The following is a 16,476-nucleotide window of genomic DNA, read 5'->3' as shown; positions in this document are numbered from 1 at the left end:
AAAGCCTCAGGCCCCTAGACTGTAGAATAAGATAGATACCAAGAAAGAAGGTCCACAGAAAGAGTTTCCAAGAGTTTAATACCATACTGCACGTTTCGAAGGTGTGTCGTAACATGGAAGTTACACAGCACTAAAAGCCTTATGTTATGAAGGCTCGAATGAATAAAATTATGACTCACAACGCGTGGTAAGCTTTCTCTCCTGGCTTTGATCTCCGGCAAAACTAACATAAAATGCGACAGAAACAAAATGAAAATAAATCCAAACAGCTTGCCAACATCATTTTTGCCGTTCCATGTATTCCGTTACTCCCCAAGCCTGCACAAAATTGAGTCATTTTATTCATATCTAGTTTCTTTTGTTTTTTATTAGCATAATTGGTATTGGAGTAATCCAAAAGTAATTGAAAGTAATCAAGTTAAAGTAACCCTACCCAACCCTGGCTGTAAAGTATCAGTAACACGCCACTAAAAGCTCTGTGCAAAAATGTTTGTGAAGTTGTGCGCCCTCTGGTGGTCGATTTCTTGGGAACATTCCATCCGTAATAGGCATTTTTCCTAGCAGTTTTCAAGGTTTCGATTAGAAACGGTAGGTTTCCAAACGGTGCCTGAAACTTGGCAGTAACATGGCACTAGAAACTTGTTGGTCAAGTTATGTTTATTTGTAAAGCGCAAGTCTCAAGTGCTGTTGGCGTCCCATTTTAAACAGGCATGTTTTTGGCCACTTTTCGAAGTTTTAATCATATACCTGACCCTTCCAAACAGTGCCTGTGAGCTAGCACTTAAAGCCCTGTTATAAAAATATTTATATAGTTTAAGCCTCCTTGTGTGGTCAAGTTGATTGTTGTGTTCCATTTGTTACAGGCATGTTTTTGGCCACCTATAAATGTTTATTAAGCCCTACTTGATACCTAAAATGGCCACATAATCATATGATTAACGAAATGTACGATTTATAGTCCGGAAAATACGGTCAATAAAAAAACTCTGTTATTTAGATTCCATGACCGACCCTTGTAAGCTACGCTAACAACATTTTTTTGCGTTCCGACCGTCAGGATTGGTTCGACCTGGGCACGCCGGCTGTGTTTTGGGTGTCTGGCTTCTTTTTCACTCAGGCCTTCCTGACGGGCAGCCAGCAGAACTACGCCAGGAAGCATACCGTCCCCATCGACTTGCTGGGCTTCGATTTCGAGGTCCTGGAGGATGTCAAGTACAAGCGAGCTCCTGATGACGGTAAGAACGCGGCGTCGTAATAGGAAGTACTAAAAGAAGTAATAAATGAAGAAAGTACGAAGATAACGAGTATTTCTTCTACTTTCAGGCGTGTACATTCGCGGACTGTTCCTGGACGGCGCCCGCTGGTGCCGGAAGACCAAACTGCTGGCCGAATCCTACCCTAAAGTTCTTCATGACACCATGCCGGTGGTAGGTCTCGCAGGACTTCTGCCGAACTCTGTCAAAGATGTTTGTCTCAGAAGCATTCATTTAGCGTTAAAACCAAATCTTCATTGCGCAATTAAAGATTACCTGCTCGCTATTCTAACATTAATACATCAATAAGCGTGCCAAGAAATTAAAAATACACACTCACCGGATCATACCTGTCAAGCTCCACGACTCCATGCCCTTACAAAATGTTGTATTTTCCCTTACAAAATACAAAATAATCTTACACCATATTTTTTTTCAATCGTGTTTATTTATGTAGTTCAACATGTTATATTGTACATGTGTTTCATTATATCATATATATTGTTAATTAACATCTTGTTGTGAGATACTGAGTTGCTTTCACTACACAACTACCACGGAATGATGCTTGATGGGAAATCCCCAGGCGGCAGACACATACGCACAGTAGCATCAAACCGCTCGCTTCGTTTACAACAAAAAAAAAACGATACCGAGATAGAGGCTACCGAGGCGAACTCCTTTGACTTGATTGATTTGCCGTTTCGTGATAGTCGGTGTATACCGGATGGTACCCATCATTGACAAACTTGCGTTTTTCCGTACGGATTTTCTCGTACGTCGTACACGTTTTAAAATGCATAACAAACTTACTTTGTACGGCCAAAACATACAGGTTGACAGGTATGCCGGATAAATCAAAAGGTGGGTTGGCGTTAGCAATTAGCATCCTTCGAGATTGTTCACTTTCTAATCTATGTCTCGTGACGTATGGGGTCCATTTTCTAGCGTGAATGGCTAGGAACGGAAGAAGTTCGGTTTGATTCGTTCTTGTATCTTCCACGGACGGTGATGTTAAAGTAACAGTTGCATCGCGCAAACTACACTGATTTGAATTCAAGCGCACCACATCAAACAACCCATTAACTCCCCAATAAGAGCGAGGACATCACCAGTAGCTCAGCTGGTATGATACGCACACAGGCTTGTGGGTTTGATCCCTAATCAAGACTGCAAATTATTTGGGGTAAAGTTGGAGCCGTGGTTAGTAGGTTTTTGAGCTATGGTTAGGGATTTGGTTGAAGGTCGGGTTAGGCTTTGACAAGTCAGCCATTACTGGTAGCTAAACTGGTGAGTTGCCTGAATTCCCCACACAGGGTTATGAGTTTGATCCCCAGTCAAGCCAGTACAAATTCTAAGGTTATGGGTTTAGTGTTAGCGCTAGCATTTTGGTTGGAGCTAATCTTAGGGTTTTAGTTGAGCATTCTACATAACCAGTAGCTCACCAGTTAAGATGCTTGCTTTCCACACACATAAGTCAAGCGAACATAAATTTTGGGAGCCTAAGCTTAGTTTTGGAGCTATGTTTAGTGGGTTTGTGTTAGAGCAAGGTTTAGGGTCATGGTTGAAGCTTGGGTTAGTGTTTTGGTTGGAGTTACGCCAAGCGGTCGGAGCTAGGGTTAGGTTTGTGTTAGGGATAGGTTTAGGTTTGTGACCGAGCAAGGTTGACAGTTCCGGTTTTGAGCTTGGGTTAGTGTTTGTTGGAGCTAGGGTTAGGTTTGTGTCGGAGCGAGGTTGACAGTTCTGGTCTGAGCTTGGGTTAGTGTTTGTTGGAGCTAGTGTTAGGGTTTTGGTTGGAGCTAGGGTTAGGGTTGTAAGCATTCCACAATACTGTTAGTTCGACTGGTAAGATTCATGCTTTTCTTATACAGGGCGGCGGGTTTTTTGTCCGACTCAATCCAACACAAACCCTAGGGGTAGGGGCTTAGTTTTGTAGCCATGGTTATTGGGTTGGTGTTAGAACGAGGTTTAGGGTTATGGTTGAAGCTAGGGTTAGCGTTTCGATTGGAGCTAAGCTAAGCGTTTTGGTTGGAGCTTGGGTTAGGTTTGTGTTGTGACTTACCATTGCTCCGACCCTAGTTACAGCAAAAACCTTGACTTTAACCCTGTTTTTGTTTCTGAAAAGCCCAGTTAGCATGACATCATTTTTTTAAACCGGTGTTTGTTGAATTTTTTTTGTTTTGTTTTATTATGTAACACTTTGCTCTATTTTCGCTTCTGAATTAGCCTCACAAGTATTATGTGTTTTTCAATGTCTTTTCAAGCACTTTTCAATGCAGTTTACTCCTTTTTTCTTTCCGAATTAGCTAAGCTAAAGTTAAGTAGTAACATATTTTCAACCAGTTTTTGCTGGGTGTGGAATACAGTATAGTTTTTCGGATCATCAGTGTATTTTCCCATTTGTTTATTTAGAAGTTTCAACGTTTTCGTTTCCAAATTAGCTTAGCTTGCCCGATGCTTTTTTTAACATCTTTTCAACTCAATTTTGCTCGCTGTGTGGGATCCTTTTTCAGAACATCTGTTTTTATTTTGGTGATGTAGCTTTTACGCCGTTTTGCTTTCTGAATTAACTTAGCTGTCACGACATAGTCTTTTCAATTTCTTTTCAAGCAGTTTTCGCACGGTGTTCTTATTTATTACATAGCAGTTCGCGCCGCTTTTGTTTCCAAATTAGCCGAGCGAACGCGACGTAAACTCAAGAGAATTCAAAGTGCCGGCAGCGACTCCTCCGCAATTTCGGTGGCTTGTTTTTTCCACCTGCCGGTCGCCCCGAGTGCTCGTGAATAATGCAGGTGACATCATTAAAAAGGAGTTTATTATTATTTGCGACGAGCGCTAAACACAACAGAGACGTCTTTGAAATGCAAAAGAGGACCACGGCTTTCCTTTTTTCCCCCCCAGATGTGGCTGAAGCCGATAAAACGCATGGACATCCCCGAGCGTTTGTGCTATGTGTCGCCCGTCTACAAGACCAGCGAACGACGAGGCACTCTATCCACGACCGGCCACTCTACCAATTACGTCATCGCTATGATGCTCAGCACCGACATCAACCCCGAACACTGGATCCGCAGGGGAGTCGCCCTTCTTTGTCAACTCAGCTCATAGAAAGGAAACCTTTATGGCAGGGGTGTCAAACTCAGAGTATCATTGGGTTTCTCCAACGAAATTAAGGCTGCACTCCAGTTGGTAAAGTATACAATATAAAAAATATATACATAGAAAAGTGTAAAGTGTTCACATCTAATATAAAAACTATAGCTCAGGGTCCACTTGCTCAGAAACCCATTCTCATGGAACTGGACTAATAGATTGGAGAGAAAGAACGAGATAGGAAGATATCAAAAAGAGAAAGAAGAAAACGGAAAAAAGGGAAAGAAATACAGAAAGAGAGAAGGAAAGTCAGGAAGATATGAAAAAAAGAGAGAAAAAATGATAAATAGAACAAAAGAGAACAAAGAAAGAAGAAAAAATACAGAGAGAAGGAAAGCTAAGAAAGATATGAATAGAGAGAGAAAAGGGTGAGAAAGAGAGAGAATGAGAAAGAGACAAAGATAGAGAGGGAGATGAAGAGAGGGAAAGAAAGAAAAAGAAAGATAAAGTTAAAGAAAGGGGAAGTAAGAGAAAAGAGAGTGAAATAGATAAAGAAAAAGAGAGATAAAAAAGAAAGTGAGTCAGTGAAAAGGGGAAATAAAGTGAGAAAACGAAAACAAATGCAAGCGGAAGAGAGAAGACGAGAGACCCCCAGAAGGGGAAAGAGAAAGAAAGTGGCAGATAGAAGGAGTAAGAAAGAGAAAGAAAATGAGAGAAATAAAAGAGAAAAGGAAAAAAGAAAAGGAAAATGAGAGGAAAGATAGAGAATGAAAGAAAGTGATAAAAAAGAGGAATAAATACATCTCCGGTTTTGCGCTTCTCTCAGTGTTATCTCACAGGGGGTGCTAAAAACCATTGCCCATTTTACACCCCTGCTTTATAAGGTTTAATTGCATCTGAGGTTGTTTTTTGTTTCTTGTTTCGTTTGGGGGAGGGGCTTTTACAATTTGACAATTGAAATGTTTAACTTTTTGTAATGTCTAGTCGAATAAATTAAAACACGATGACGTTTCTAAAAAAGTCCCTTTTTATTTCAATGTCGTTTTATGGAAGAATGACTTGAGCTGTCAATCAAATCACAGGAGGCGGGGCCAAAAGTGAATTCTTTAAATATTGATTACATCATCCATTTTGGGTATTTTAGGAAGTGTCAACTTTCTTACCATGTTCCTTCATTTTAGAGCAGGGGTGTCAAACTCATTTTAACTCGGAGGCCACACAATAGAACAAACATTCTGTTGAGGGCCGGACTAGCAGATTAAAGAGAAATAAAAAGAGATAGAAATGAATAAGAGAAAGAGGGAGTGAAAGAGAGGGAGAGAGTGTGAGAAACAAAAGATAAAAAGTCGTGAGAGGGGGAAAAGAAAGGGAGAGGAGGAAAGGAATCCAAAGAGAAATAGAAAGACAGAAGGAGAGAAAAGAGAAAAGAAAGCGCGATGGGTATGGAGAAAGAGAAAAGAGAGGAAAGGAAAAAAGGAAGTTAGAGCAAAAGAGGTTAAAAGACACAAAGAGAGAGAGACAAAGAGCAACAAAGGAATAGAATAAGAGAGACACAGATGGTGAAAGAGACAGAGGGAGAAAAGGGGTGGAAAAGAAAGAGAAGGAGAGAGAGAGAGAGAGGAATAAATACAAGTACAGTGTCTTTGTGAGAGGCACCTGGGTTTGGCAACATCAAGTTGAGATATTTCAACCTGCAGCTTGTTTTTCTCTTGCGCTTCTCTGAGTGTTGTCTCGCGGGCCGGATTCAATCCCTTAGCGGGCCTGATCTGGCCCGTGGGCCGCCCGTTTGACACCTGTGTTTTAGAGTGTTTTTTTACAGAAAGAACGACTCGAGCTGTCAATCAAACCACAGGAGGCGGGGCTTCAGGAAAGACATGATCAATGTCCAGGAAAACCAAGCTATCCTAAAGATCCCTTGATTGACAGCTCAAGTCATTCTTCCGTTAAACGGATTTTTAAAATAAAATCAACATTAAAAAAAAAAATAAAAAAAAAAAATAAGAAAATTAACCCCTTAACGTTCCGAAGGCTAGTCGGACTTTTGATGAACAAATTCGTACGATGTCACCGGTCACTGAAATACGTCATGCCACATATCAGTCGAAAATGCAAACTCTTAGGATACAAGATATGATAACCATTTCAAAATGTACTCTTCAGAGAAACAACACCATCAGTCTGAAACAAGATACCCGAAAAGCTGGCGTAACACTCCAGTACGTCCCCTGGCCGTTTTAGTTGCAGTACATCTAAGACAATCCATAGAATCCGACCGTGTAAAATATTAACCCCAAAACACACGATATTGCCAGCAGATAAAAAAAAAAAAAAATCCGCCAAAAAGCATGTCTGCTTCTTGCATGTTTATTTTTAAAAGGTGGTTTTGGAGCAAAACAAACAAACTCGAAAAATGATTCCAGATATGGTAGTTACTTTCTTTCCATTGTTACCTTTCCAATAGCAGGCTTTTTTCACGGTCCACAGGACTGTTTGATAAAAGGGATATCGCCTCCAATAGGTCTGAATATCTTTAGCCAGTAGTAGGCAAATTGAATGATGATTGACACATTGGACGGCCAAGGACATTTCAAAAATAATTTGATGCCATTTTCCAGGTGTCGTGTTCAAATTAGAGCTGGAAATAACGTGCGCAAGGGGCACCATTGGTACGGGCAAGTGTGCACAATCATTGAATGATTTCTGTAAAGAGAAATCAAACATTTACAACTCTTTCACAATGTCTAAAAAATAAAATACTCAGTTGCAGAGGTTTTAGTGTTAAAATGTCTTTAAATGGACCCTTTTTGGAAACGCCTAAACCTACCCTTAGAAAAAAAGTACAATGTTTCGTTTTTAGATAGTGATCAAATTTGAAAAGGTACCAGGTAAGGCATCAGGCTGTTGTCTGAGCTAAGATGTCCATGCTACACTCATCTGCACTCATTTCATTGCAGAAACAAATTAAAGCGAGAATAAAAACCTTTTGTTTCTGCGTGTTCCAACTGAGATGACCCAATGTTAGTAGCATAGCAGTGATGACATTTGGAGTCTTACCTCTCAAAAGAGACCAAAACTGTCCATATTCTCCTAATCGTTCAAACACAGTATTCAAAACACCAACAGACTTGGTTGTCTTCCGGAGGGGGCATCTTTAGAAGTGAGAGACGGTCTAATCTTGTTGAAAAATCTTTTATTTTTTTGCCGCCCGTTTTTAAGGACGGCACAACAGCAAAGACATAAAGACATAGCGAAACAAAATGGCCGCCGTTCAATTATCTTTCCGTACAAACGATCGACTGAAAATTGGATTTCCGAAAATACAAGACAAAACGAGTACAGTAGTTGTGATGGAGACACTCGGTGGAGTGGAACGGTACATTAAATGTACTGTTTTTCTTCTGCTAGCAAGTTTTTAGGTCACATGGGAAGCTTTTCAAAAACAAAAACTTTTTTTGTTCAACCCTTCTGCTAGCATGTATTGATATTGTAGGTCACGGCACAAAAAAAACGTTAGCTTTCATGTTCGTTGAACTATTCTTTTGTTAGCTTCAATGCTAAATGCTATCGAAAGTCTGCTGGTATTAGAAATGGACTACAACACAAAACTAGGCACTCTAACGGATGAGATTCTGCAGTGGAACGTCGGTTACCATGGCGATAGCCATTCACGTAATAATGCTAACAAAAAAAGTAAAAAATTGGATTTCGGTTACAAAAACATAAAAAAATAAAATCTTGGCCTGCCCAAAAATGATCCAAATGACAAATGGAAGACTTGTGATTTTTCTTTCGGAAAAGAGCAACACGAGGGACTTTTTGGTATTTTTTGGGTCGTCATAGTAACGTTCAGACATGCGACAACAAGCTAATGTCGACACACTCGACGAGACGTGTGAAACGGACGAGACGTTAACGTGCGGTAGATGACTTCATAAATTTAAGAGGAAATAAACCTCGGCAAGTTCGCCTCAATGCTAACAGGGAAACAAGCCAAAGGTAGCACTTGGTGGAAAATAGAATCGACACAAAAACAAGACACTTCTAGAGGTTTCGGCCAAAAATGGCTCTTTTTGAGCGCTAACTTTTGTTGCGCAAATGCAGGATAAACCCGGGGGAACCCTTGTGAACATGCAAGCTTATGTCGACACACTCGAGACACGTAATAAGAAGAGACATTGACTTCTAAAAATAAACTCCAGCGAGTTAGCCTGAATGCTAACGTAGAAATGAGGCTCAAGTGGCAGGGACTAAAACAACATAGAAACGAGACCATTTTTTGTAGGGGGTTCTTGTCTCACGAGACATGCAACAAGAAAAGGATATGTTGTGCACTAAGCTGATTTACAAATATAATCTTCAACGAGTTAGCCTGAAAGTTAATGTGAAAATTAGCATTTGGTGAAGAATAAAACGACGCAGACACGGGACATGTTTTTGTAGAGGGTTCTTGTCTAATGATACAACAAGACACGCGTTTTCTAAAAATAAACTTTGAGTTAGCCCCACCGCTAGTTGCTAAATGGCTGCAACCTTTTGTAGCGCTTAAATCTTAGGGAATGGTTGTAAACATGCTACATCAAACTCATGTCGACACACACGAGACACGTAATAAGACGAGACTTCCTAGAAGAATGTTTGATGAATTAGCCTGAACGCTACGGTAAAAACGAAGCAAACGTAGCACTTGGCGAAAGCGAAAAATGACACAGAAGAGAGACAAAAGGTTTTTCTAGAGGTTTCTTGTTGCGGGTACCAAGACAAACTCTTTGGCGAGTTAGCCTAAATGCTAATGCAAAACCAAGCCGAAATTAGCACTTCTTGGAAATTAAATTGACACAGAAACGAGAGAAAGGGGTTTTTTTTGTCTCGATGATTTTCTGACTGCTAAATGGCTACTGTCTTGTAAACATGCCACATCGAGGCTATTTCAACGCACTTGACAAGACATGCGATACAACGAAACTTTATGACTTTACAAGTTAGCTTGAACGCTAACATAAAAATTAGGCTAAAGTAGCACTCGGTGGAAACGAAAAATGACACAGAATCAAGAGGGTTTTAGTGGGGGGTTCTTGTCTCGATCACGAAAATGGATAAGGCACAAAGCCCCTAAAAATAAACTAGTTAGTTGTTGGGTGGGGTTTCAAACGTTTTCACTGAAAAACTGAAAAAAATTAACTCTTTTTTTCCGCTAAATGCGTGCTAACTTTTGTCGCACAAAAACAAGATAAATTGAGGGGAATTTGTATAAACGTGCTAGCTCAAACTGATGTGGACACACTTGCGAGACATGCAAACGGACGAGACTTTATGATGTGCTCTCAGACGGTTTTCAAAAAATTAATTTTCAACCTGTGACAGGTTAGCCTTGATGCTAACATAAAAGTTGCTTGAAATTAGCGCTTGACAGGAACGTAATCGACAAACGAGACAAATTTTTTCTAGGGGTTTTATTGTCCAAATGATAAATAAGTTTGTCGAAAGTAACTTCTTATACTTTGTCAGAAAAAAAAAAAATCCCGAAAATGGATTTAACGGATAAACCTGGGGCAACGGTTGTAAACATGCCACATCAAGCTTGTGTCGACACACTCGACGAGACATGGTGAAATGTTGATGTTCGCTGAGTTAACTAATGAAAAGAAAATCACAATTTTAGAGGAAATACACTTTGGCGAGTTAGCTGCAGCGTTAGCATCACAAAAGTAACACTGAAACAGAAACAAGACAAAAAGTCTTCCTTCAAAGTTTTTCGAGGGATTTTTTGTTGCGATCACCGAGACCCAACATTCACAATCGTAAGACAAAATAATCTTTAACGAGTTAGCCTCAAAGCTAACGTGAAAATAGGGAAAATTAGCACTTAGCGGACACGAAAAACGACACGGAAATGAGACAAAGTTTTGCTAGGAGTCTCAAAGAGACACAAAATCTTTGACGAGTTAGCCTCAACTGTAATGTACCAACTAGGCTAAAGTAGCACATGGAGGAAATTGACATAAAACGAAACAAAAGGATTTTGTATTTTTTTGTCTCAATCACCGAGATGCCAAGCAAAATGTTACCACCAAAATTTGGAAAAGTTTGCTCTTTTTTGACTGCTAACTGGTTGCTAACTTTGTTGTTAACATGCTACAACCAGCTTATGTCGACACACATAACGAGACCTATAGCAAAGGAAAACATCGACTTCCAAAAATAAAATGCCTATGCTAAAGTAGCATTGGTGGAAACAAAGCTCGACAGAAACGGGACAAAAGGTCTTTTTTTATGGAGGTCTTGAAACAAGACTGAGGTGTGCACAGCCCGCTTCCAAAAATAATCTTCGACGAGTTAGCCTGAATGCTAACGTCAAAATGAGGCTAAAGTAACACTTGGTGGAAGCCAAACCGACACGATGCAACTAAAGGCTTTTTAGGTGGTCTTGTGTTGATCACGAAGACCCTAAACATAATTAAGTTTGTTTGAGGAGGGGCCTTCAAAACATTTTCACGAAAAAAACTGGAATGGTTGTAAACATGCTAGCTCAAGCTTATGTCGACACGCTTGCAAAAAGACCAGTGAGCATGCATGCTAATGTAAAAATGAGGCTAAAATAGCACTTCATGACACAGCAACGAAACAGTTTTCTTCAAAGGTTTCTAGTCGCAATCACCGACACACTGAATCCACAATTGTACGACAAAATATTCTTCGATGAGTTAGCCTCAATGCTAATGTAAAAATGAGGCTAAAGTAGCACTTGGCGGAAACGAGACAAAAGCATTTCATGGGGTTCTTGTCTTGATCACAAACATAAATAAGGCACCAAGACCCTAAAAATAAATACACTTTCTCACCAAAATGCTGAACTTTTTTTTTTTTGCTCGTGGCGGTTAACTTTTGTAGCGCAATTACAGACTAAACCTTAGGGAATAGTTGAAAACATCAAGCTACATTAAACTTATGTCGACACATTGGACGAAACATTGACAAGAGATGTTTACTTCCCCCCAAAAACTGACAAGGTTAGCCTCAATGCTAACATAAAAATGAGGCTTACGTAGCATCGGCGGATATGAAAATCGACTAAAAAACCGAGACAATACGTTTTTGTAAGGGTTTTCTTGTTTCACGAGACGCGCAACAAGAAAATTCACAGACGGATGCCAAGCCGACCTCCCGGAAAAATCATCTTTGACACGTTAGCCTGAACGCTAACGTGAAAATCAGGCTAAAGCAGCACTTGTTGGGAACTAAAACGACACAGAAACGAGACAAAAAGTTCTTCGCGGGGTTTTTGTTGCAATCACCAAGACTCTAAACCCAAATTTGTTGGACAAAATAATCTTCATTGAAGTTAGCCTCAAGGCTAACGTCAAAATGAGTATCACCAAGACTCTAAACATAAATAAGGCACGAAAAATAAATACCTTCGTGGATGGGGAGGGGGCTTCAAATACTTGACCACCAAAAATCCAAAATCTACTCGTGGCGGTTAACTTTTGTAGCGCAAATACAGGGAAAACCCATCGTAATTGTCGTAAACTTGACAACCGGGTCAGAAGAATACTGAAAAATCCACCTCTTATTTGGCTGAAGGGCGTGGCCTTGGAAATCAAAGAGGAGGGGCGTGGCTTCACAATCAAAGATAAGGGGCGTGGCCTCAGAAATCAAAGACGATTCTGTCCTCGAAGATAGCGATGAGCAGCATGATGGCGAAGCCGGTCAGCATTCCGAAGTTTTGCAGGACGAAATGTCCGACCTGGCAATGCTTGTGCGCCTCGCTGTCGCCGTGGAGCAACTCTGGCAACTGCCAATCAAAAAAGAGTAAATGTCGCTAATTGAACTTTTTGTGGGCGGGGCCCGACTCTTCATGTCCATTACGGGTGTCAAACTCAATTTAGCTCGCGGGCTACAAAGTAGATAAAACATTCTCATGAGGCCGGACTTGTAGATTTAAGAAAAAGGAAAAAAAAGACAGGGGGCGGGGGGGCAGTGGAGAAAGAAAGGGATAGAGAGAGAAAGAGTGAGAGAAAAAGAGAGAGGGAAACAGAAAGAAAGTGAGAAAGAGAAAGAAACTGAGAAATAAAGAAAGGAAAATAGAAAGAGGGAAATAACTAGATAAAGAGTGGGAGAAAAAGAAAAATCAAAAAAAGAAAAAGGAACAGAGAAAGAGAGACAGAGAAAAAAGATCTAAATTGAGAAAAGAGAGAGAGAGGAGGGGGGGACAAAGATTGAGACAGAGAATGACAATGGGAGAAAAAAAATAAAGATAGAGAAAGAGAGAAGAGAAAAATAAACAGAGAAGTAAAGAATGAGAGAAAGGGGGAGCAAAAAGAAGAAAAAGGATAGAGGCGGATAGAAAGACAAAAATAAAGCAAAAGAAAGAAAGACACAGAGGACAAAGAAAGAAAGAGGGGAAAAAAGAAAGAGAAGAGAGAGACAGAGAATTAGAGGGAGGAAAGGAGAAGAAAAGGAGAAAAAGATAAGAAGCACAGAAAGACAAAAAGAGAAAGAGGTGAACAAAGAAAGAGGGAACGAGGGAAAAGAGAAGAGAAGGAGAGAGAAACAGAAACAAAAGAAAAAGGGAGATAAAGAGAAGGAAAAAACAAGAAACAGATGGTAAGACATAAAGAGAGAGAGAGAGAGAAATAAACAGACAAAAAGCAAGTGAGAAAGTCCAGCTACATTTGCTTTGGGAGTGAACATTTTGGACTGCAACTCATTTTGCTTCTCTCTGTGTCATCCTGCGAGCCGGATTCGAACCCTCGGCGGGCCGCACGTTTGACACCCCTGACGCGGATGTTGCATTTGTGGGCGGGACTAAACCCACCACGTCCACAACACCGGCTGTATATTTGTGGGCGGGGCTTAACTCACCATGTCCACTAGCGCCACGTAGAGGAACATGCCGGCGGTGACGGCGAAGATCCAGCTGGTGACGTTGTGCGTAAACTGACCTAGGGCGGTGCCGATGACCATGCCCACGTAGGCCATGAGGGCCGACAGCAGGTTGTACACGATGGCCTGTTTGACTGACATGCCGGCTTTTAGCAGCACCGCAAAGTCGCCTGGCAACACAAACGGAAACACTCAATTGAGTTAGGGGCCTTGGAAGCTAGGGTCCGGGTGAGATTGGGCCACAAAAAACGCTGTTCTTAAAGGGACTGTGTTTTATATTTGTCCGCAAGATAAATCAGTCATATGCAGTGCAACCAAAAATGAGAATGGAAGCGAAGAAAAAAGCTGCCTTTATCCTCTAATTTTTACCCAGCCTCTCTTAAAAACTAAAAGAAAGGAAAATATTTCATTTGAAAAAAGAAATTTAAAAAAAAAACAGGGAAGAAGAAAAGGGGAAAAAGGCAAAAAGCAAAACACTAATAAAAAGAACAGTAAGGGAAAATAAAGCAAAAAGAGAATGAAAATGAAAAAAAAGAAAATTAAAGACATGTTGGTAAAAGCTAGGATCCGGGTGAGGCTGGGCCACATGGGGTCCTCCACAAAAACAGCTCTGAAAAAAAAAAACATTCTGCTGTTCTTAAAGGGACAGTGTTTTGTTTTTTGTTATTCTTTTTTCCGCCTTTTTTTCCTTGCTTTTTTCTTTTAATTTCCTTTTAATTTTTCTTCTTTTGTACCTTTTTTGTTTATTTTTGTTCTTTTCCCATCGCTTTTTTCTCTTTTTCTTTAGTCCCTTTTTCCTCTCAAGCTGTCTTCTTTCATTCTTTTTTTTTTTAATTTTAGACAACATTAGCCCCCACCCTATTTTCCCTTTCCTTCTCTGAAGGCCAGGCAAAAAAAAAAAAGGAAAAAAAAAAAGTGCGTTTTGGTGACTTCCAGTGTCTGTAGTTTATATTCTTTCTTGCGCGTCGTAGCGCTCGTTTTTGGTTCGTTACACAATGCAGCGACATATTGTAGTCAAATAATACAAGTGCAACCCACACCAGATGTCATGGAGTGCACACCTTCCAAAAAGTTCATCTCAACAGTCCACAGAATTTTTCTCCAAAAGTCTTGAGGATAATCAAGATGCTTTTTGGCAAAGGTAAGACGTCTCTTTGCGTTGACAGCAGTGGTTTTCACCTACAAGAGGACGGTTAAGGCTTCACCCCAAAAAAACTAAACCTAGCACAGAAAATGCACTTTTCTTTTAAAATCGAAAATGGCATCTTCTAAAAAAAAATAGTTTTCTTTCCCTAATTGTGCAGCCCTCATAAGTAGTACAAGTTCTTTTTTTTTTTGCAAAGCAGTGTTGAACAGCAGAAAGGCAGCTCCCCCCCATGACAAGTATCCCCTTTTCCTTAGCTAATTAGCAACGAGCGCCAACGCGCATTCATTCCCGTCAGCCGTCAATCAAAAGCGGAGCGCAAATTTCTGCTTCCCTCTGCGCCATTCAAAAGGAAGCTACGTCGCTAATTAGCTTCCCCTCGGGGGGTTGAGGATGGCGGCGGGCGACGCCTTTTGTTTTTCTCTGGGTGTTAGAAGAGCATCATGCTGGTTTCTTTTGTGCGAGATAGAAAGTTTCTGTCATTTTTAGTCTTTACAGTATGGAATATTTAGCCCGTCTTTACGACATTTCCCCATTATTTTCCGTGCCCGAAAACATAAAACTCACTTTGCAGTGACAACGACATGTTACATCTAGTGGCTGAACTACCTCCCACAATGTCTTTCACCGTCTTTGTTCAGTTATGTTTATTTGTATAGCCCTTAATCACAAGGAGTCTCTAAGAACTACACACAGATTATTGCAAACTACAGACTATTATTACACCAACTAATCTAAAACCTACATGAAGGAAAAACTCAAAAAACACAATAGTCCAGGAAGTACTTCACCCACTACAGCAGGGGTAGGGTACCTATGGCTCGGGAGCCATATATGGCTCTTTTCAGGAGTACGTATGGCTCCGAAATAAAATGTAACTATTGCACATCTCTCTGTGGCGTTCCAAAGTCAAGTGATTTCATCCCGATTTTGGTCCATATAAAGCCGAAGCAACTTCATGCAGAAGTTTGATAAACCATTTAAACTGATGAATAAAAACGCTGGCAAACGACTTTGATTGGGTGAGCGGTACAGGTGGGCGGATCCCTGCACACCGCGCAAGGCACTTCCTCAGTGCAGTCTACACTGAAAGTGAATATGACGATATGCTTATCGTTTGCAGTCATTTGTGACATTTTTACAAAAGAACTTTGCATGCACATTGTTTTGAAACTGTTATTAAGGACACATTTCATGGAAAAAAAATTGCCTCAACACTCTTAACTGAAGGTGAAAGACAAATTGTAAATCAAGTCACATTTATTTATATAGCTCTTAATCACAAAAATGGCATATTTACATTGATTTGGAACACATGATTTGGCATTATTATCATTTCACACGTTTGATTAAATCTTGTTTAAAGCTTGTTTTTGACTCTAAATACAGAAAAAGGCACGCAAATCAATACCTTCACTAAGAAATTATGGCTGGAACCAATTATTGATCTCTACAATCATCATGAAAATGCCAACGTGCCATTAGCTAAACTACCACTCCCACAATGCCTTTCTCTTTATTCAGTTCAGGAACCTGAGTGCTCGTAAAGACTGCAAGTTACCGTATTTTTTTGTAGTTTGTATTCCCGCCTTATGACTTTTCCCACTTTACAGTTGGGGATAACAATGTTTTCGGTCCCCCTTTATAGCATTTGCAACACAATTATCAACAACAAATTTAAGCCCAAGAAGTTGTACAATTAACAAAAGTTATAAAAATTAATAAACATGGAGCCGTAACAATCAATTTGTTTTGTTGAGGGTAGAGGAGAGTTAAACAGTAGACGCCTGGGATACGGCGACTTCAGCTTACATTTTCCCGCTGTACGCCATCAACAAAATGTACAAAATTCATTGATATGATGTATACTTCTCTATTGTTATTGGTAAACGCCATGTAAAATGCTTGTCTGCTATTGGTTTGCGCCACGGCATCTTGAAAAAGCCAGTATGATTATTAGCTGAACTACTTCCCACAATGCCTTTCTTTTTATAACACAATACCATATTTTTGATGCTGTATTTATTAGGTATGGGTCCAACGCTTGCAGTGATGCTAAGAGAAGAGGCTAAAACATGATAACTATGGAAATGAAACTTGTGG

At 40.2% G+C, this 16,476-nt stretch overlaps 2 protein-coding genes across 3 annotated transcripts in view; one reads left to right on the top strand and one right to left on the bottom strand.

The window, feature by feature from the left end:
• dnah7 (dynein, axonemal, heavy chain 7) overlaps positions 1 to 5,366 on the top strand; it is a 70,406-nt gene extending 65,040 nt beyond the window's left edge. The window contains exons 57-59 of the mRNA XM_088353582.1: positions 1,058 to 1,235; positions 1,324 to 1,427; positions 4,155 to 5,366. Of these exons, the coding sequence (XP_088209708.1) occupies positions 1,058 to 1,235; positions 1,324 to 1,427; positions 4,155 to 4,361 (489 nt within the window). The 3' untranslated portion in view covers positions 4,362 to 5,366. The remainder of the gene's footprint in view (positions 1 to 1,057; positions 1,236 to 1,323; positions 1,428 to 4,154) is intronic.
• Positions 5,367 to 7,519: 2,153 nt separating this feature from the next.
• Positions 7,520 to 16,476, bottom strand: part of slc39a10 (solute carrier family 39 member 10) — a 48,018-nt gene continuing 39,061 nt past the window's right edge. For both annotated transcript variants that reach the window (XM_088352953.1, XM_088352954.1), the window contains exons 10-11: positions 13,209 to 13,399; positions 7,520 to 12,138 (exon numbers count right to left, since the gene is read on the bottom strand). In XM_088352953.1, the coding sequence (XP_088209079.1) occupies positions 11,992 to 12,138; positions 13,209 to 13,399 (338 nt within the window). In that variant the 3' untranslated portion in view covers positions 7,520 to 11,991. The remainder of the gene's footprint in view (positions 12,139 to 13,208; positions 13,400 to 16,476) is intronic.

Source organism: Urocampus carinirostris, chromosome 14, assembly GCF_059441175.1.
Source record: "Urocampus carinirostris isolate Australia breed hairy pipefish chromosome 14, RoL_Ucar_1.0, whole genome shotgun sequence".
In the NCBI taxonomy this organism is placed as follows: Eukaryota; Metazoa; Chordata; class Actinopteri; order Syngnathiformes; family Syngnathidae; genus Urocampus; species Urocampus carinirostris.
The sequence above is the reverse complement of the archived record's forward strand: the minus strand, read 5'-3'. Positions and strand labels throughout refer to the sequence as shown.